Source organism: Dendrobium catenatum, unplaced genomic scaffold (assembly GCF_001605985.2).
Source record: "Dendrobium catenatum unplaced genomic scaffold, ASM160598v2 original_scaffold_211366, whole genome shotgun sequence".
Lineage (NCBI taxonomy): Eukaryota > Viridiplantae > Streptophyta > Magnoliopsida > Asparagales > Orchidaceae > Dendrobium > Dendrobium catenatum.
Genome location: NW_021529777.1, coordinates 925,552 through 946,701, shown reverse-complemented (window position 1 = coordinate 946,701; position 21,150 = coordinate 925,552). Strand labels below are relative to the sequence as shown.

Below are 21,150 nucleotides of genomic sequence, written 5' to 3'. Positions count from 1 at the left end.
CTTTCTTTGGTCTATAAATAGAAAATGTTTGTGGCTGTTTTAGAGATGTTATGTGAGTGATATGATGTGATTTTTGGAACAAAAACCTGAGAGGTTTTTACTTTGGAAATCCTGCGGGCTCTTTCCAATCTTCTTCCCCTCCTCCTATGAAAATCTTGCGAGCTCTTTCCAACCTTCGTCTTGGCTTCTAACCTCTTTCGTCTATCCGCAAGTGCCATTCCATTGTATCCTTCTTCTCTATGTGAAGCAACTATAGGGTGTCTTGTAAGTGTCATTTGAGTCGTTTGCAAGTGTTCAAGTTGTTTGTAAGTCTTTTTATAATATGAAAAATGGTGTTTTAGTTTATTTGTCTAATTAGTCTAATTTTTGTGAGTTCTTGTAATCTTTTATTCTCTAGAAAGAGTTTCTTTTTTTGTGATAAAAAATTTGGATCCCTCTCCCAAATTTTTGATTGCATCAAAAACAATCAGACAGGTGATCTACACCACAAACACCACTTAAACCCAACTATTTGAAAACTTATGTCATGTATAACTAAGAAGAAAAAGCCATTAAAACTATTTTCAAATAACTAAAAGAATGAATATGCACCTGAAGAAGTCTAGATATTATTTCATGATAGACAATAAACATGAATATAAGTGCATTGAGTACCTCTAGAACGGGGTAAAACCGTGAAAGTTGCCAAGTCTCTTCTTCATCACTCCTTTCTTTCCTAGCTGCTTGTTTCTTCTATTAGCCAACAATATCAAGCGATGATTAGTCAAACGTGATAGCTACATATGGAACAGAAACCTAAGAAAGTTAACAATGAGGCCAAAAAAGTGCTTACTTTATGAACCTCGAACTTGAGTGAAAAGCCTCCTGATGTCTTTTTGGGATCAGGTAATGCCAAGTATCTCATGTTATAAACAGCATTCATGTCATCAGGTGATAATCTTGCCAACTGAAAAAAAAAAAAATTTCTTTCTCATGAATCTGCTTTAAGCAAACCAACAACAGATTCCAAAGAAGCTTAATTAATTGGCTCCTAGAATTTGTTTTTGTGCAAAAGACATTTCTTGGGAGAAAAGTGTAGACGCAGCCAGAAACAACAGCGAACCTTCAAAGGGTAAACTTCAAAATTTTTTAAGATGTAGAACAAATTGCTTCAAATGCATCAAGACACTATATTGGTCACCATCAGTATTATTTCAATAACTTTCTTGAAAAGCATCAAGACATTATTTTGGTCACCTTCATTATTATTTCAATAAGAATCTCGAAGACGAAGTATATGTTTCGAGATGGATCCCATGCAATATTCTAAGACAAAAAAGTAAAATAAAAGAGAGAATTCTGTTTTTTAAGAACAAAAAGTTTGAGAGCTAAGCCATGATAAAACCTACAGTTCAACTTGTTCCAGAGATTTTCTTTTAAATTCATCAATTTTATGGCTTCAATTTCTCTCAACATATCATAATGAACAATATTAGAAGAGTATGACTTTTATCGGATACTTAGCAGTAAGTTCATTATAAAAGTTTAAATTTTGAAAATATAGTAGCCACTCCCATATTGAAACAGATTAAAATTTTGTAAAGTAGTCATGCTACACTATTTTCATGAGACTTAACTTGTATCATGACAAATTTGGCGCCTTCATTTTAAATGATTTGGAAAAGGTTTCAAAAACCACAATTCAACTAACAAAAAGGAACTACGATTAATTCCATAGAGATTCTACTTGAACAAAGAAAATATTATATGACAAATATATGAAATTGGATATTTTAACAAAGAAACTACATTCTTCTTTTTGATATGTTATTAAAAACGGCAAAGAGAATATTCTTACTAAAATTAATAAAAATGGGGCACAGCTAGGGATGTGTCTCATCTCAGTCTGAAAAAATACATTAAGTTTAGAGCAGGCTAAAAAATACAACTTACAAAACATTGATGCACATAATCAAAATGATAGATGTACAAAATACATGCAGGTATAAATTGAAAATAGGAAAAATACAGTTCTAGCAAATAATGAAAATCAGAAAGACTGCACAAATAAGCAAAGCCTGGCAAATATGGACCAAGTAATGCTGTCAGGTATAACCTATGAACGAATTGACAATTAATATGAAGAAATACTTGTCAGAAAGGACTAAAACAGACTGAAGTATAGATCTTATTCTCATTGCAAGTAGAATATATATATGCATCATGTAGCTTAAAATGCTTCGAGTTTGACAAACAACCTGCATCAACTTCTCCCCTTTATCACCTTCAAACTTCTCTGGATATATAGCCGCAAAAATCATCAATAATCGAAGCTTATTTTCATGAGTCACATTCTGTGCAATAAAGCTAATTTACACGTCAAATAATATAAAAAGTGGTTGCAAAACCTTAGTTCATATTAAAATTACTCTGATAACCTGATTTGTCCGTAAGAAATTGATCAGGTCTTTGGTCCCAGCATCTCCAAAGACAAGATCCTGTTCCAGTTGTCCCAGTTCTCGAAGTCCAACTTCCCTAATCACTTTGTTAATCTTCCCTGCTATCTGCATATGATAGGCGTTATTTTCTTTCAATATATCATTAAAGTTCAAATTGTTCAAAAAGTTTATCTAGCTAACATAATTAGTCTCACAATTGGGGAAGATTACAAAAAATTTTCAGAAGAAAAGAACAGAAACTCCTCTGAAGATTAAAAAAAACTTGCATACTTTTCATTGATTCAGGAGGCAACTTGAATAACATAAGAGATCAAATCTCGTTCAAGGCAAACAATTCAATACACCAAACACTTTTTTATTCACCATGAATAAGTTGCGATAAGTCACAGATAAGACAATGAAAGCATTTTACAGAAAATAGTAGCGGTTTGAGTGTAAAAGGCACTGAGAATTATGAAAAAAAAATCTCCACAACAAAGATAAAGTGTGACGAAGGAGGTAGGGAGAGAGGGAGAACTAGATGGTCTGCTATTATAGTTCTAAGTAGTGAAATCTATCCCACTAGGAACACATCCAAAAGAAGAAGAATGGGCACTTTCCTATGGATAGAGATGAAGAGGATAAACATCACCATTTGCAATGTTGGGAAATAGATAAAACTCAATGCAATTACCATGAGCAAGAAAAAAAAAACAGTACAGAAGATAAATGTACAAAAGAAGCAGAATTTTATACAAGTTCACTCATTTGATACTACATCCTGTTGTCGTCACTACAAACTTTGTTATGGCTTTTCTAGGATTTGATTATGACAAGGTCAACCAGCAACTAAGTCTGTGCAACACGTTTTCTTTGTAGGATAAAAAATAAACTCCAAACATAACATGTAATACATCCACAAAAGCATTTAACTTTAGATACACTTGAAAAAATTAAACATCCTTGAAAAGTGAACTTTGTTCTTGAATTCTTGATCAAACTAGATGAATCTCAAGTAATTTTAAACAAAAGCTAGATGAACATCTATATACTTTTATTTCCTTTTTGTAAATTTATTGAGAGGTTTAATGGAGAAGTATAGAGAGAAAATTGAGGATTTACATATGATATTTATTGATTTAGACAAAGCATATAATAAAATTTCAAGAGAAGTTCTATGAAGAGTTCTAGAAAAGAAAGGAGTTAATAATACTTATATTCAAGTCATTAAGGAAATGTATGCAGGAGCAATTGCTTGTGTTCAAACACAAAGTGGTTTGACCAAGTACTTTTCGATTTTAGTTGGATTACATCAAGGATCAACTTTAAGCACATATCTTTTTACTTTTAATTATGGATATTCTTACTAGATATTTGCAAGAGGATGCACCCTGGTGTTGCTAATGATATTTTTCTTGTTGATACGACTAGAAAGGGAATCGAAGGAAAGCTTAAATTGGAGAGGTCAATCATAGAGTCTAAAGTTTTTAGTTTAAGATAAGCATCCATATGCTTTGGGCATCTTCATGGAGGGTGAGTTTAGAGGATTGGCTAGGTTGACTTTATTGTGAACTAAAAGTTAAGGGTTTGAATAATTGAAGAAACTTTTCCACTAATGTAGTGGTAAGGCTGCATAAATCTAGCCCTCTAAACATTCATGTCACAGAGCAAACAACATATGATAATATATAGGAACTCAGATCCATGCTTGCAAGAGCAAGAGAAAGAGAGAGAGAGAGAGAGAGAGAGAGAGAGAGAGATGCAAAAAGAGGGAGAGACATGATGGTGGTTGTGATGATGATCATGTATGAATTAGTTCAAGATGCACCTGTGAAAGATGCAAAAATATTACCATTGTTTTCATCCTAACATAATAATAATACCATTGCCTAAAAAAATTGAACCATGCATCTCCCACTTTCGTATGCATATTTGGCTTATATCGAATTAACAGAGGGATCAAGGAATGCTTATATGTAAATAACTGGCTTACAACCCAAATTTAGGCAAATGAAATGTTCAATCATAAAACAGTGATCAACTCAAATTTATATCTGAAAGCCTTGAATTTTTCTGGTAAACTTCCAAAACTAGTTAATACAAAGGATTGTCTTGTTTGAAAGCATAAGATATAATAAATATAGCAAATATTGATTCAAAAGTGTCAACAATACGGAAAGTTGAAACTTATTCAATTAAAGAAAAACATTACTTTTGCAATCAAATGGTTAAAAATAGAAAAAAATAAACATGAACATACTGATTTTAAATAAATTATTGGGTTTAAATTAGAAGGATAGACAAACTAGTGCAGAAAAGAATGATAACCATATGTCCAACAAATGCCACTTCACAATATACAAAATATTTGCAAATGATCGACATTATCTAACAGTTACAGAACAAACTGAACCTCAACATGAAGAGAAAGCTTATCGATCTGCTCACTGTATTGTGGCAATGCTTGAACCATTTTTTGCAAATCCCTAGTTGACAGTTCGCCACCATCTCTGCATAAAACTTGGGTGAGAAATATGCAGCACATAATATCCATTCAAGCATGCTTCAAATTTATGTATAAAAAGGTTGGTAGTATCGGCTGGGAGAAATTACTTTTTGGACTATTATTAAGATGCATGTAGTGCATCCATTCTTCAAAAAATCCAACCGTAAGGTTAACAATTAGCGGTGTGTCATCTCAATTACAGTCCAAATGCTTGCACAAAATTTACAAGGATTTCACTAAGAGCGTTTTACAAGAATTAACGCAATACAGGACTTCGACTGTAGTGTAAACCAAAATATCAGAAAAAAAATGCTATCTTTACATGCATGTATGATTTTGTTTGCACTGCAGGTGTGACTATTAACTGACTCTGATTTGCTCTTACGCAATGTTTCGCATGAAAAATTATCTTACAAGTGTATCTCCATTTTCAATGAGCACTTTAAGCACATGCATATTTGTCGCATCTATATGCATATGCTTGTTTTTTGAGAGATGACAACATGACAAAAAAGGCATAAGCAATAGAAGGTAGAGCAACCACTTGTCTGTTTAGGAGAAGAGCAATTACTTATCTGTTTAGGACAACATCAAGCAACCAACTACTACAAAAGCCCAAAGTGATGAATAAGGTGCAACCAAGGCTTTATAGCCAAAGGTCTAGTGATGCATTTAGATTTTTTTTGCATTATTTTTGTTTTGAACAATATTAGTTGTATTTTCTATTTTTTGTTTTATTTTTATGCTATCCAATGATGGTGGTAAATCCAATGATCATGGTAGGAAAAGGTTTGGGTTATGCTTACCTTGGGTTTGCTGGCTTTGGGGTCCACCTTGTCCTTTGGGTTGTTTTTTGGTTTCAAGAGGGCCTTGGCTGTTTTCGGTTTGAGAATTAGCTGTTGAAATTCTAGTGGTGCCAGCTCATTAATATCTTGTGGAGGTGTAGCTCATTATGAGCTAATGTTTAGCTTTGAAATTAAAGAAAATTGGAACAAGATTTGATGAGTGGATCTTGCCCTTTCATCTCCTTGATGACTCTTGGGATGGTGCGGTTATCTGCTGGATTTCTCCCATGGTTTTATTTGGTTTCCTGCTGTCCCTTTGGTTTACTACCTAATTTATTGCTGTGGTCCCTTTTTTACCGTGAATTGAACTTACCTTTTGGAACTTGTGAAAAAACTGCTGGTTTCCTGTGCTTGAGCCATGACTTACTGCGTCTGTGACATTTGGAAATTGCTGACTAAATCCTGTTGGCTTTTCAAGTCTCCATTTATGGTAGAATAAAAGTTAATCTTGGGCTGTTTAGTTCCCTCTTTCCATATATATATGAGATGCTTTGAAGAGAATTGGGAGTGAATTATTGTGAGCAAATTGCTATTGACCTGCGGGTTATTGGAAAAAGCTTGCGAGCTTTGTCCGTCTTCTTTCTCATCCCTCCGGAAATTCCTGCGCTCTTTCCAACCTTTCTTATCGGCCTTCTAATCTCTTCGTCTCTCCGCAAGTTCCACTCCACCTGTATCTTTCTTCTAGTTCCGTTGGTAAAGTTTGTTGGCTGTTTTAGTGGATTTGTTGGCTGTTTTGGTGGCATTTGCTGGAGGGGTTTGGTAGGACGTTGGACCCCTTTGCAGTGGTGGACCCTTTGGTTTGCATATCTAAACCTTATTTTAATATATATTCCTACAATCGGTGCATGTGAGGAGTCCTCTAGTAGGATGTTCTGAGGATAGCGAGGATAGCTTTTATTTGTTTTAGTTTGTTTCTTTTGTTAACTTTCTTTTGCTTTGGCTTTGTTGGATGATCATTTATTTTCTATTCTGAAATTTAGTTGTTTATTTAGCCTATTTTGTTCTCCAAGTGGTGTCTTAAATTTCTAAAGAGCTAGTCTTGAATTTTTTTGTTCTCTCTTCGTGTTTTTGTTTCAAGTTGCATACATCATCTAGCTACCTACAAAACTATGGGTACAACCAATCCACGCCACCAATGATTCAATCATCAATTGCGATGATTGAATGCCATTTGAGGACTAAGTATTCCACCGGAAACAGTACGAAACATGATATTAGTAATCTCTCTCACTTAATAATCCTCAATTATTTTATTTACCTAGGATGCTTGAGCCATTAAAATTTTGAAATGGTGACCTTAAATACTATTTCACATAGATTAGCAAAAGAATTTGATAGGAGAAAGCAAAAAAATCATATTTCTTGTTACACTTCATTGAACTCAATTCAAATAAATATTCCAATCATGTTATATGAAACAAAAGGTACATAAAAATCCATATCTCTTAACCTCAAAAGCTATAGGACCTTTCATGTTTTTTTAGCCCCAAAAGTTACTGGAACATTTATCTTCATTTGCTTGGATCCAAAACTAAGTGAATAAACTCATTTTCCAACATAGGACCATATCCAAATAGTCCTCTATTAGACCCAAATCAAACGTGTGTTCTTTCCTCCTGTTTGGCCTCAAAGCTAAAGATTATGTACTCAATCAGAATGAGTGGATGATTTCCCTTAAATCCAAAATTCTTAGATCTTTTGTCTTGATTTTGAGCTGCAAAGCTATAGACCAAGTCTTAACTTTACTTGCTTACCCCAAAAAAGCAAGTACCTTTCTCTATCAACCTAAAAACCAAGGTTTTTAGGCCTATATATTTGACCCATTTAAGTACGTGAACTTTCGTATTAATACTCAACCTCTAGATGGCCTTTAGAGAAAATGGTGAATTATCTCATTCATCCTAATTAAATTAAATTAAGCTTTTTGTCTTTTTAAAAGTCTATTATCTTGGAATTCAACTTACCCAATTAGATAAATTCCACTAAACTCCTAGTGAAACCCTTATGTTTGTCTTACTCAATTAAGCAAATTTCACTCTTATCCAAATACTAAGATAATTTATTAAAATTCTTAAAAAATACGTATGTTTCTTTTGATGCAATGATGTGTCAATCCACCATAAAAGGTAGAATGCCCATGCTATCAATCTCATGATATCATGAATGATAGAATTATCTCAAAACAAACAGTTATTATTCAATGGATATTTTGAAACCTTCAAAAATATGAAACTAAATTAAAATTCAAATAAAAATTTTAAATCATAAATAAATTTAAGTAAAACTACCCCTGTATTAAAATTAACTCTTCTTCTTTTCCAGAATAACACAATACATTTAATAATAGTGTGACAGCCACACGATCAAGTACACACTATATGCACAGCCCCTTACGCATCATAGGACTGGGATTTCTTTTTCTGCGCAATGGTTGTAATGCTTACAGTGAAATTGCTGTTTAATTAATTATATGTGTTGTGAGTAAGTGCCCTTAATTGTTAAAATAGAAATATCTACCTTTTTTTGGTGCATGTGGCCATGCCCAAATGAGGTAAATAAATTAAAAAATTATATAATAATATTTTCTCATACACTATAACCTTAATAGACATGAATAACAGGTTACAAAAATCAGCTTAGCACTATAGTGCTAAGCAATCTGTGTTGTGATGTTGAACATATATTATATGCTTTTTAATTCTTAATTTTGTAGGAAAGAATAATTTTATTTTATTTTTATAAGTTTAATTCATCCATAGTTTTAAGAAATCATATAGGCATTTGAGATATAACAAAGGGAATGTTAAACCAAAAAGCTGAGCTTCGAAGTGAGCTTCGATGCATCAAAAGTCAAAGTTTGAAGACTTACATGCCGCATTTGAAAATTCAATCGAGTTGTACAAGACAAGCAACTCAGTTGTCTTTTTTTACTTTGCTGGTTATAAAATAATATCAATATTATTTTGTGGTTGATTACTGTGAGTGTCTAGTTTTTATTTTGAGAACATATTAAAATTGCATATTTTTCTTAGATTTCTTTTGTTATTTTGCTTGAGGGTGGGCTTGGAGATTTTATGCAGTAAGCTCATACAAAGTTATGTTTTCTACTTATTAAAAGAATAAATAACCTTAAAATCCATCATAGAATAATATTTTCAAATATACTTGCATAGCTTATACAAAAATAAGCAAACTAGTTTAAAACTAAAATGAAATACAAAACCTCCTTATAAAATTTAGTATGTAAATTAGTATTTGACTAATTACTTATCCATAAGGATATGCTCATAAATAATAAACAAACCCGTGTTTAACTAACAAATATCACATGTATAACCTTATAAGTCACACAAAGAAATTAGAATAATCCATCAAGGATTAGATAACTAAAAAACTATATCATGAGTCAATATATACATTTCCTTACGGTCATACATCTTAGCTTAAGCCGTTAAGCTATAAATCCTCTTTACAACAACAATACCAGCAAGCTTTTTATCCCACTATGTGGGGTAGGCTACATGAATCTTTTTTCTCCATTGTGTTAATGTTAATAGTCAAATTCTCCTAATAAATAAAGGTCATTTCTAATATTTTCTAACCAAGTTTTATTAGGTTTATCTCTACCTATTTTAACATAAGTCCAATCTGATACATCTACTTTCCTAACCGGGTCATCGGAAGGCCACCGTTTTATGTGACCAAACCATCTAAGGCAACTCTCTCTATCTTCCACTGGAGCAACTCTAACCTTTTCACGTATATGCCCAATTCATATCTTCTCTTTAAGAGTAAAGCCACTCATCAATCTGAGCATCCTCATTTCTACAACACTTAACTTAATATTATGCTTATCTTTTAATGGCCAACATTCTGCACCATACAACATTGCAGGTCTCACCACCATATTATAGAATCTTCCCTTTAGTTTGAGGGGGACTTTTCTATCACACAACAAGCCTGATGTATATACATTGAGACCAGGAATGCATAATTTAAAAATGCTTAAGTGGAATGAGTTGGCTGTCCTTCCAAGGCAAGATTGTAAAAATAGAGGTGACTTAACTTTATGCAAGGTTCTAAGTTTGAAAATTCTTGCATTTTGGAAGATTTAAGTTTGAGATACTATTTACCGATGGTTCACATCATAAATCTAAATCTAATATCTAAAACTAATATTTTTTTAGTTACATCATAAATCCTCACCTTCCTAGCCATTTCCTCAATCTTATATTATTGGAATAGAAGCCTAACCTTTTAAATCAAATTGATCAACTTAAACATAAATTTAACCTCAAATATAAAATCCAATATATAAGATTGTATCGAATATCTTTAAGTTTCTTATAATCAAACATTCCTAGTTTCTTCCTATGACTTCTACTTAATAATTTTAAGTTAAATCTTTGGAATGAATTTTTTAAAATTATTAAAAATATTATTCAATATTTTGATAAACAAATATAAATTATTAATTTAAACTAAAGTTTTCTTAAAGGCCAAAATCCTTAGAATGTAATTAACCATAGCGGCTTATCCTTATGGAGAACATGCATCCCAAATAAAATAAACTATATTCAATCATATAAATTGTGCAAGGAAAAATATCTATGCATATGAAAATAAAATATAATTTTGATTATTGAGTCTATAATGAAATAACACTTTTATCCTTTAAAATAATGTATTATATTTTATATTATATTAGAACACAAAATATTTCAAGTCCATTAAGGATAAAAAAATTTCTCATCAAAACACACCCCGAACAAGTTTGACCTAGCGAGAAACTTGCCTCAATAGACATCGACTTATGAAGGTACCCACCTCATGAGGAACTCACCTTAAAAGAAGGATTCACCACAGTCAAGGCAACTCACCTCTTGTAGGGAACCCCTAGTCCAAATTATAAGAGATATTCACCAACCCTATAGTAATAGTCTCTTCAATCATGCTTATTCCCAAATATAAAAAAAAAACTTGCTCGAGATACTCACCCGAGGAACTTCATCCAAGAGACACACATCAAGAGCACTTTTTGTACTCGCTAAAGGCAATTAAAGCCACGTCAGAGATGACTAGCCACATGTCCGTAGAAGCCAAATTATATATTTATTCAATTATTCCTCAGGCGTATCCTCTTATGTAACCCTCTCAAATCTATAAAAGCATTTTTGGAACTTGACTAATATTATGCATATTATGACTTTTTTACTATTTACAGAAAATAATTGATTACAGAGCTTTTCTCATTACTCACCCACACATCCTTCTCTTCCTTTGCTCTACATGTTTGATGCGGGCAGGAAATATAGGGGGGCCTATATCTCTTGAACCCACATGGAAAAGGAAAAGGAGACACAAGAAGAAGGAATTACTTAGAGATATTAGAACAAACTCTTACATTTCAAACCTAAAATAAACTTAGAAATAAAAGACTTACAACTCTTTAAAATTTAAACGACTAGCAAACAAAATGACACCCTAAAATTGCTTCATAATTAGAAGAAGGATACAGGTGGAGTGGCACTTGCGGAGAGACAAAAGAGATTAGAAGCCGAGAAGAAAGGTTGGAAAGAGCTCGCAAGATTTCCGGAGGGGATGAGAAAGAAGACGTACAAAGCTCGCAAGCTTTTCCAAGCAAACCCGCAGGTTATAGTTTTTCAAAAAATAACATTTCATTTCATTTTTTAAACAATACAAACCATCTCATATATATAGGTATGAGAAGAGAATATGAAAAGACTTGGCATTTAATTCACACACGAATCCAAGCACACACAAGCATGGAAATCCCCCCCATGCATTCACGGAAAACAACCCAACCCAGGAACCGAAGGAGACACCACGGGAGCCGAAGAGGCCACACGAAACCAAGGCGCCAAAGTCACGGGAAAACCCCCAGGCTCGGAAAAACAGCAGCCCACCGTGGAAGCCAAGGAGCCACAGCATGGGAAACAACACTTCTTGGAATTCCAAAGGCCGGTTTGGAATTTCAAGAGACAAACATAATTAAAGACATAAAAATAATAAAAATTACATTTAATAAAAAGATAACTATGAACTAAAATGTTAGCTAATAATGAGCTAACCATTAGTTCAATAAGTGAACTAAAGATCAGCTCATAAATGAGCTAAAATTTAAGCTCAATTTTGATTGAGCTTGTAAACTCGAGGGAGGCCAAAATTGATTTATTTTGGACATGAGTTGACCCCCCACCTTTGTCTACATCAGACTCCCCTTCTTGAGAACTCTTCTACCAATGAGTTAGCTGTTGGTTCTCTTGAGGAGGTGAATACTGCGCATCCAGCTCTTTGATCTTATCTTCAAATTTCTTCAAAATTTCTTCTTGTTCTTTCTCGAACTATTGTTGTAGATATCTTTTCCACTTCTCGAATTTTTGATCACATAAGAGCATGTGATATTGAAGCTTGTATAATCGGTCTTGAAGCGGATCTGTTGAATCACCATCTGTAGGAATCCAACTGTCTAACAGAAGAGGGACATCAGGGTTATCATGATTGTTTTCCTCCATGAATGAAGCCATTTTTTTGTTATTTTTCTTCTTCTTTTTTTGACTCAAAAAAGGACTCCAAATCTTAACCAAAACTTAGACTCACAATAAGACTCATGACACGACTTGACTTGACAAAACAAAACTTGCCAACCAAATCTAAAACTTGACGAACAAAAATAAGACTTGACAACTAAAACCTAGGACTTCCTAACTTGCTCTCATACCAAATGATGCGGGCAGGAAATATAGGGTGGCCTATATCTCTTGAACCCACATGAAAAAGGAAAAGGAGACACAAGAAGAAGGAATTACTTAGAGATATTAGAACAAACTCTTACATTTCAAACCTAAAATAAACTTACAAATAAAAGACTTACAACTCTTTAAAATTTAAAAGACTAGCAAACAAAATGACACCCTAAAATTGCTTCACAATTAGAAGAAGGATACAGGTGGAGTGGCACTTGCGGAGAGACGAAAGAGATTAGAAGCCGAGAAGAAAGGTTGGAAAGAGCTCGCAAGATTTCCGGAGGGGATGAGAAAGAAGACGGACAAAGCTCGCAAGCTTTTCCAAGCAAACCCGCAGGTTATAGCTTTTCCATAAATAATATTTCATTTCATTTTTTAAACAAAACAAACCATCTCATATATATAGGTATGAGAAGAGAATACGAAAAGACTTGGCATTGAATTCACACACGAATCCAAGCACACACAAGCATGAAAATTCCCCCCATGCATTCACGGAAAACAGCCCAACCCAAGAACCGAAGGAGCCACCACGGGAGCCGAAGAGGCCGCACGGAACCAAGGCGCCAAAGCCACGGGAAAACCCCCAGGCTCGGAAAACCAGCAGCCGGCCGAAAATCCAAGGGCTATGGCATGGAAAACAGTAGCCCACCGTGGAAGCCAAGGAGCCACGGCATGGGAAACAACACTTCTTGGAATTCCAAAGTCCGGTTTGGAATTCCAAGAGACAAACATAATTAAAGACATAAAAACAATAAAAATTACATTTAATAAAAAGATAACTATGAATTAAAATGTTAGCTAATAATGAGCTAACCCTTAGTTCAATAAGTGAACTAAAGACCAGCTCATAAATGAGCTAAAATTTCAGCTCAATTTTGATTGAGCTTGTAAACTCGAGGGAGGTCAAATTGATTTATTTTGGACATGAGTTGCCCCCCCCCCCCTTGTCTACATCAATGTTTAACTAGACTCACCAATAGGCTAAAGGTGTCACCCATGAATAATTTTGAATCCAACATCCTCTTAGATGCGATAAGCATGATTTACGAATCAATGTCCGTGACCAGAAGTGGAGTACTACATGAAGCAAAGAAACAAGATGAAGAAGCATAAGGGAAGATGAAGAACCAAAACTTCACAATCAATCGCAATTTGATTGAGATGGAGGAAAGACTAGGAAGAATTATCCAAAAGCCATTGAAGTGGAACCAGAGGGAGGCCCCAAGGGAGCGCGCATTTGAAGGATCCTCAAATTTAGTGTTTTCAAAAGGGAGATCTAGCGTTAAGGCATTAGCATCGACACTCGTTGCAAATGAGACTAACTACCACATCAGCAATGGAAAAATCGACTCCCGCACCCAGGAGAGTTGAGAGCCATGATTGAACAATGCATTCTCCAGGGATATCATAGAAACGAGGATGCCAACAAGGTTCAATATGCCCCACCTAGAGTCATACGAGGGAAGATCGGACTCTCTAACCACATTGCATACTTTAAGTCGGCAACCTCACTAATGGACATTAATGATATGCTGAAGTATAAGTTATTATTCACCACCTTCAAGGTGTCCGCTCTCTGGTGGCGCTCGTTCTTGCTACTAGGCGTTATCATATCCTTTGTTGAGTTCAAAATGATTTTCTTCACGCAATTTGTAAGCACCCAAATACCTCTGAAGAACTCATACGCTTTCCTAAATATGTAATGGGAGTCAAGCAAGTAACAGAGAAACATCAATGTCAGATTACAAAAGGATATGCTAGCGATCAAAGACTTTTAAACTAGCTGTTGCCCAAGCGACTTTAACCTAAGGCCAGAGAAAAGGGACATTCAAGTAGGTACTTAGTTTACAGTAGCCAAGTTGGCAGACTTACTAAAACTCGCCAACAATCACAACAATGTTAAAGAGTACAACAACTTCGCTAAGTCCTATTCAACAACTCACCCCACTAGTTTACCCATGAGGCAAGAACATTGATGTAGGGGGGAGGGGCGGTGGCCCTTCGGTTCCTCCCCTTGGCTCTTTCCCGTGGCTGATTCTTTCCCTTCCTGGCTGCCTGTTCCGGTTCCCCTTGTGGCTGCCTATTCTGATTCCCATTGGTTGTCTGTTCCGGTTCCCTTGGTTGCCCGTTCCTTCGCCCTTGGCTGCCTGTTCCTGTTCCCTGTGGTGCTCGTTCCTGACTCCCGTGGTTGCCTTTCCGGTTCCCCGTGTCGCTCTTCGGGTGTTGCTCCTGGACAGCCCCTTGGCCTTCTATTTTCCCTTGTTTTGATTAGTTAGGTTGGAGGAAATTTGGACTGTTTGGCTGCCCCTTTTCTCTTATAAATATAAGATGTTTTGGTGCTTAAAAAGAGATTTTAGAATTTTTGGAAGAAACCTAAGGGTTTTCTTTGATAGCTTGCGAGCTATATATCTCCTTCTCCTTCTTCTAGGATAGCTTGCGAGCTATGCCTCTCCTTCGTCTCGGCTTCTTACCTCTTTCTTCTCTCCGCAAGTTCGACGTCATTTGTATCTTTCTTTTCGATCAGGAAAAGCAGCTTTAGTTGTTTTATGTTTAGTTTTATGTTCTAATCTTGTGTCATTTTATGTTATAAAGTGGTATTTTGTTATGTTTAAAAGTGTTTAAAGTGTTGTTTGTCATTTTATTTCAAGTTATAAGGAAAGTATTTATTTTTTTTTTTGTGACCAAGGTTCTCCTATTTGTTTTGGGAACTTTTGGTTGCATCAAACATTCTCAACACCTTGAGCACAATGGAAGTATAGGACGGAGCAGAGGTAGCGTGTCCTGCGAAACCTTCCTACAACAACCAGTGAAGGGCGTCTCTACCAAAAATACTGTTGATGATCATGGGCCCGCCTACCGCACAAAAATTGATTTAACTAAAGACGGAAAAAATTTGTAAAAAAAACATCAAACTAGAACAAATAAGATTAAATGCCTACCCCTCTCCCCCTCATTAAAGTTATAACCACCCAAAACATGCACTTATTTTACAACTTCTAACCAGGGAAAGCCCCTGAACTCAAATTATATTTAGCATCTTAGGCATATAGTCACCATTATTCCAGGTATACTCAACCAAACAATAAAAAAATGGAAACTAAATCTCAAAAGACAGAAAGATAGTGTAAATCATTATCATCATTAGCCTTACCATAACTTTTTGGAGATAGCTTTAAGAATTCTCATTCTATAGTTTTCCCAATTAAGTATTGCATCAGATGTTACATCTATTTTAAGGAACTCTATTTCTACAAATTTTATTCACCCTATTATGTGCTTCAAAAATTCGCTCTAGCTCTCCTAAAAGAATTTTTGCATTTTTTGGGTTTTCTAGAAAGCACATTAAAAAGCAGATGAGACACCAAACAAAAAATTCTCCCTCACTTTCTGAAGACCGAAGAATCTAGTTCCTAGTTTTCCATAAGCACAAGGGCCTATGATTAATAACCCCTCTTGGTGACAAAAGAAAATTTTCGATTAAAGCTACTCGTTGTAAGCAAAAATGCTAAGGGTATAGAAATAACATTTTTTACTTAAGATAGAAAATATACCAGAGTAAACTTAAAGCAAATTGTGAGGGAGAATGTAGGAGCTAAAACGGGTTGACTTGTCGAGTTCGAATCCGATCCGAATCCAGTCAACATGAACCAGATTTGTTTAATTAACGAGTCAAAAACACTAACCTAAACCCGATTATTTAGTAACACGAATGACCCAAACCCAGCCCAAACCCATTTTTGGTAAAAAAACTAGAATTTATTAACTATTAATTTCATAATGTTTGATAAAAAAAATAAAAAGATTATACCCACAATTAAAAAAAATTAAGGAGAAAAGATATTAAACATATCATTCTCAAGTCAAAAGAGGGTTTGTGGGTCAACCCGAACCCATCCTGTTTAAAAAAAGGGTCTAAAAATCCAACCTGAACCTAACTTATTTATTAAACGAGTCAACCCGAACCTAAATTTTTAAGGACAGGTTGGGGGGTCAGCTCATTTATTGACAACTCTAGGAGAATAATGACAAAAATCAAAATCCATAGTTTCATCGTCATACGTTGTCATGAATATTGTTTTACTTAGTCGGTAGAGTTACTTGACCCAATTTGACCATACCAATGAGTTGTTTTCGTCGAAGATAACCATGTAGAACTGGGGCTTTTTAGACGATTGAAGGCACCACATGTTTTTTTAAAATGACACAGTGAAGTCAATCTTAGCTAATAGAAGACTTTATGCCCTATCAAGTGCATCATATTATTCATTAATCATTACTCAAGATTTTTTTTAGTTATTGGGGAACTTGCAGGCTCTAGTTGTGATCGTAATTCAACAGTTTTATTTTACAGTAAAACCACCAAGTCAAATGTGCCATTTGGCAAAAAAATCATCAAATGGAAAACAAATGATACATCCTTGCTAGAAGAGATTATATGAGAATGAATCATAAAGATAAGCTAGACAAGACATTGCTCTTTATGAGCTGAGGTTATTCTTCAATTTATCATCCTAAACAAACAGTTGCAGTGATGGATGGATATTTTTAAGTTTATTAGTAGATTTTACTAGCTAATGCTTTTATAATTCGAAATTTTTTGAGATCAAAACCCAAACTAATTTGTGTTGAAATTTGAGAGCATTTTGAAAGTGAGGTCCCCTACATTTGATAATTTTTATCAACATGGTCATCATCGAGGTTTGGAGCACTTTCATTTTTGTTGCATTTAACCCAGTCTATGTTAGCTTGTTTACTAAAGATCCAATCTATAACTAATACTTGCAACTGCATTTATGAGACAAAATATCACTATGAATATTGGGCTAGGTTATTTGATTGCATACTTACTAGATTAGAAAATTTTCTAAGGTCCATGACCTTCTTAGTCTACAATTAAACCTCAATGAATATTTTGAAATACAAGTTGTTGATAATCAAAGCACAGCAACAATGCTTGCCACATGACAGCCTCTTTAATTATGGAAAAGGCCATAGATCTTTAAATATATGCCTGATTTCCTATACAACTTTTACAAACATTTTATTCACCTTCTCCAGAAAAAGATCTACTTTGAATTATTTAATACTCAAAATCAAATTTCAAATTTAAGCAATTACTACCTTGAATTGTGAATCTGCGCAGCTTTATTTCTTGATATGAAGTTGGTCATCTTCTCATGAAGCCTTTCACTAGCCTGGCAGACACTTAATTCCTAGGATTCAACTTCATATTTCTATATTAAAAAAAAAAAAAAATTTAGTCATCAAACTCACATCTGCTATATGGGAATGCCTAAGCTCAACCCAGATAGGATCATGATCCTCCAAAAGAACCTCCTTCTTTTCAGATGTTGACCCTGTTTTGCTTGGCACCTAAATATGCTAATTCATATTCAGTGAGAAACACATCAATGAACAACAAAAGAAGGGAAAAAAAGGCAATGAAACAAAAACAAAAACAATTAGGTATACCTCATGAACAAATTTGTTTCCATCCATATTTAGTAAATCATGGCACATAGCATCATAAGTCCATTCATGAATAATTGGAGCAATCTACACATTGTTCACGAATGAATAACTAAACAGATGAAGCAAAGCATATCGAAGTTATCAAACAGTCAAACTATTACAAAGAACACATGTACCTGGTCGACTGATCGGTCTAAAATTAGTAATTCGCAGGTCTCTGTTTGTGGGAAATCAGGAATTGAAGACTTATATTTGGCAAGACAATGCCAAACAATAGCAGCAAGCTTTGTTGGGATTAAATCACGAACACTTGTCATGGTCGAAGCATCTAAGCTTGACTTAGCAGCACGATAGCGAACATAAGGAAATTCCTATAAGGAATTGGAGAGAAAAAATAAATAAATTAAAATTCTCAGTACATCTCAAGTGTTCAGACTGAAATGCTATCACAATACAAATGTTTTATTAAGCAAAAGATTCCCGTACATGATTTTTAGTTGAAGAAGATTCCTAAAATGAAAGAAAAGCTTAAGAAAGAATTACTAACAATTAAAAAGAGAAAGTATACTCCATAGTCATCAACCAACTTTTTTGTAAATGCTTTATTAAATAATTTTTACCATTTTTTCCTATTAGGAGCTGCACTTTGTGCTGGAAGTAAACCAACATTTTGAAAACCCAAAATGAGCTTAAAAATAAAACTTCATGACTTCCAAATTCAATATCTGTATAAAAGATGCTTCTTAAGTCAAATAAACAAAACAAGCCCTAATATTTTATGAGCAATGCTGGAAAGTTTTCAGATCCTCCACATCACCTCAAGCTATCATAGAACATGGCATTAAACTGAAGAAATCTGCCCCGAATGTTGTAATTTTGAGAATTGAGGGGCATACTCGATGCATGAAACTCACTCCAATGCAAATCACAGGAGGAGTTGAAGAGCACAACTTTTGAAACTCCTTGCATGACAGAGAAGTTTTTTCCATTACTTCAATTACCCATTGATCTCTAGATCAGCTTGGAGGCAACATCACCGCCCCCACCCTCTTAACTTCAAGAATCATCAGAATATTATTCTTAAAGAATAATAGTAGGGTAAAATATTTAAGTTTGATTAAATAAGATAACCGTTCAAAAGGATATTTTCAGCGGGGTCAACACAAAAAAGTTATCTACGTATCAAATCAGTAATAATAGGAAGCAACTATGATTCATCAACAACTTCGAGAAAAGAAAAAGAAAATAATTCAGTTAAACCGCATGAGGAAAATAGTAGATTACAAATTTTCAATACTTCCCTTGCCCTCCACATATCATCAATAGTAAATCATTTAATTGGCAAGAGATGATTTCTCAAAATGTCAATCGTAAGAACTGCTACAATTATACCTTCAAGGAAGCAAATACTGTAGCAATACGTGTCGCAATTGTTTGTATGCTGGCATTGTGTGCCAGAGAAATTTCTGCAGTATCGCCAAACAACTCTTCCAAAGCCCTCTCATGATCAGTAATGAAGGCCTGCAAGTGCAAGTAAACAGGCAAGTTGAACCGATCTAATTAATATGAAGACCATCCACGGCTAATAGGCTAAATTAAGTGAAGCTTTAATGAAATCTATCTAAACGCCAAGTTCACGCACATTAAACATACAAAACATGCACAGAATGAATCAATAAAGCAAGTGAATAAAATAAAAAAAATAGGAAAATAGAGGACTATGAGCACCTGACTATCGATGGCAAAGTATTCCAAATTCATCTGCAATTGTTCATCAAAAAAGCAGAAATTAAGTACAAATAAGAGACCATTTCCAGCAAAGAAGCCAACCGTCCTAACTAGTAAAAAAGCGAAATGTAACCGTATAAGATGAAATCAAAGTGGATAATTTTAACCTCACTCAATGCAGATATGCGAGGTCGTACACTTGCATCACTCTTGATGTGAATGACCAACTCCTTAGATATAGGTGAACTGAAGAACACAAAAGCTCTGAAACAAATAAAATAGATAAACTAAGTATCGCAAAAAAAAAAACGCTTCAATAAGTATCTTTGCATCAAAACCATACTGATAAGCATACCTTTTATACAGAGGTGACTTTCCTGACATGTCTGATAAGAACATAACTACACTGCATGATAAATTAATAAATGATAAGAACAAAAAATAAGCCTTCAGCTTAAATACATTTTGTTGTTCCTACATCCTATAAGAGTTTGATTGTCCAAGGAACTTATAATTTAGTAAATAATATGAATTCGCTTGTAGTTGAAGATAGTTGACTAATGAATTAAGAAATGGCATTTGCTCCTCCTAGTTAACCTTCCTTCTCCTAACCATAAAATTTACTCATGTTTTCTCTCTCTGCCTCTCTTCTATTTAGGCATCCAATCTCCTTGCCTTACCAATCAACTTCTCTTAATCATATTGATTCACTCAAATGGAGCCAGGTCCTCTCTTCTCGACAAATCAAGGTATCAAAGTCCATAATAATCATCAATTTTGTTACAGTAACTCTTTGTTACGAGGTCATGTTGCGAGGTCAAGCATTAGGGCTTCCAAGATATCTATAAATTATATCTAGTCCAACAACCAGGGGTGAATTTAAGAGAAAAAGACCAAAATGGTCCCTCAACTCTTTTGTGAGAGGCCAAAATGGTCCCCAACTCTTTTGAGGTACCAATTTGGTCCCTCAACTCTCCAAATTGGACCTATTTGGTCCTGCTATCTAATGTTAAAGTTGATGTTGCTAAATATGACGGTAATTTGGATATTTTTAATTAAAATATTTAATAAATATAATTTTTTAGTAATTATAATTTTTGTAAAAAAAATGTTATTAGACTTTTCTTTAATTCAAAGATTTCTCAGTTCCACCTATAAACCATCCAAATAAAGCGTCGAAACCAGCAAAGTCATGAAGTAGTATAACATTAACTGCGAGACGACTGTTGACTATAATTAAATTAAATTTAATGTGTTATTAATTTAATTGCATGTTAAGTACTAGTTATTTATTAATTTTAATTTTAATTATAGTCAACAATTTATAATGATAAAAAATTTAATCAGAAATTAACTTAATTGTTAAATAATTTAATTACTAATTATAATTACTAATTATAATCTTATTTATT

At 34.2% G+C, this 21,150-nt stretch overlaps 1 protein-coding gene across 2 annotated transcripts in view; it reads right to left on the bottom strand.

Annotated features, from left to right (window-relative positions):
- Positions 1–519: 519 nt before the first annotated feature.
- Positions 520–21,150, bottom strand: part of LOC110092603 (SNARE-interacting protein KEULE-like) — a 33,037-nt gene continuing 12,406 nt past the window's right edge. The window contains exons 6-18 of one of the 2 annotated variants that reach the window (XM_028692482.1): positions 20,094–20,144; positions 19,906–20,002; positions 19,739–19,771; positions 19,403–19,531; positions 18,187–18,381; positions 18,011–18,094; positions 17,813–17,911; positions 17,660–17,733; positions 4,831–4,927; positions 2,418–2,543; positions 2,238–2,333; positions 833–946; positions 520–729 (exon numbers count right to left, since the gene is read on the bottom strand). In XM_028692482.1, coding sequence (XP_028548315.1) covers positions 535–729; positions 833–946; positions 2,238–2,333; positions 2,418–2,543; positions 4,831–4,927; positions 17,660–17,733; positions 17,813–17,911; positions 18,011–18,094; positions 18,187–18,381; positions 19,403–19,531; positions 19,739–19,771; positions 19,906–20,002; positions 20,094–20,144 — 1,390 coding nt within the window. In that variant the 3' untranslated portion in view covers positions 520–534. Of the gene's footprint in view, positions 733–832; positions 947–2,237; positions 2,334–2,417; positions 2,544–4,830; positions 4,928–17,659; positions 17,734–17,812; positions 17,912–18,010; positions 18,095–18,186; positions 18,382–19,402; positions 19,532–19,738; positions 19,772–19,905; positions 20,003–20,093; positions 20,145–21,150 lie in introns of both variants that reach the window. The other variant, XM_028692480.1, reaches the window with a different exon arrangement.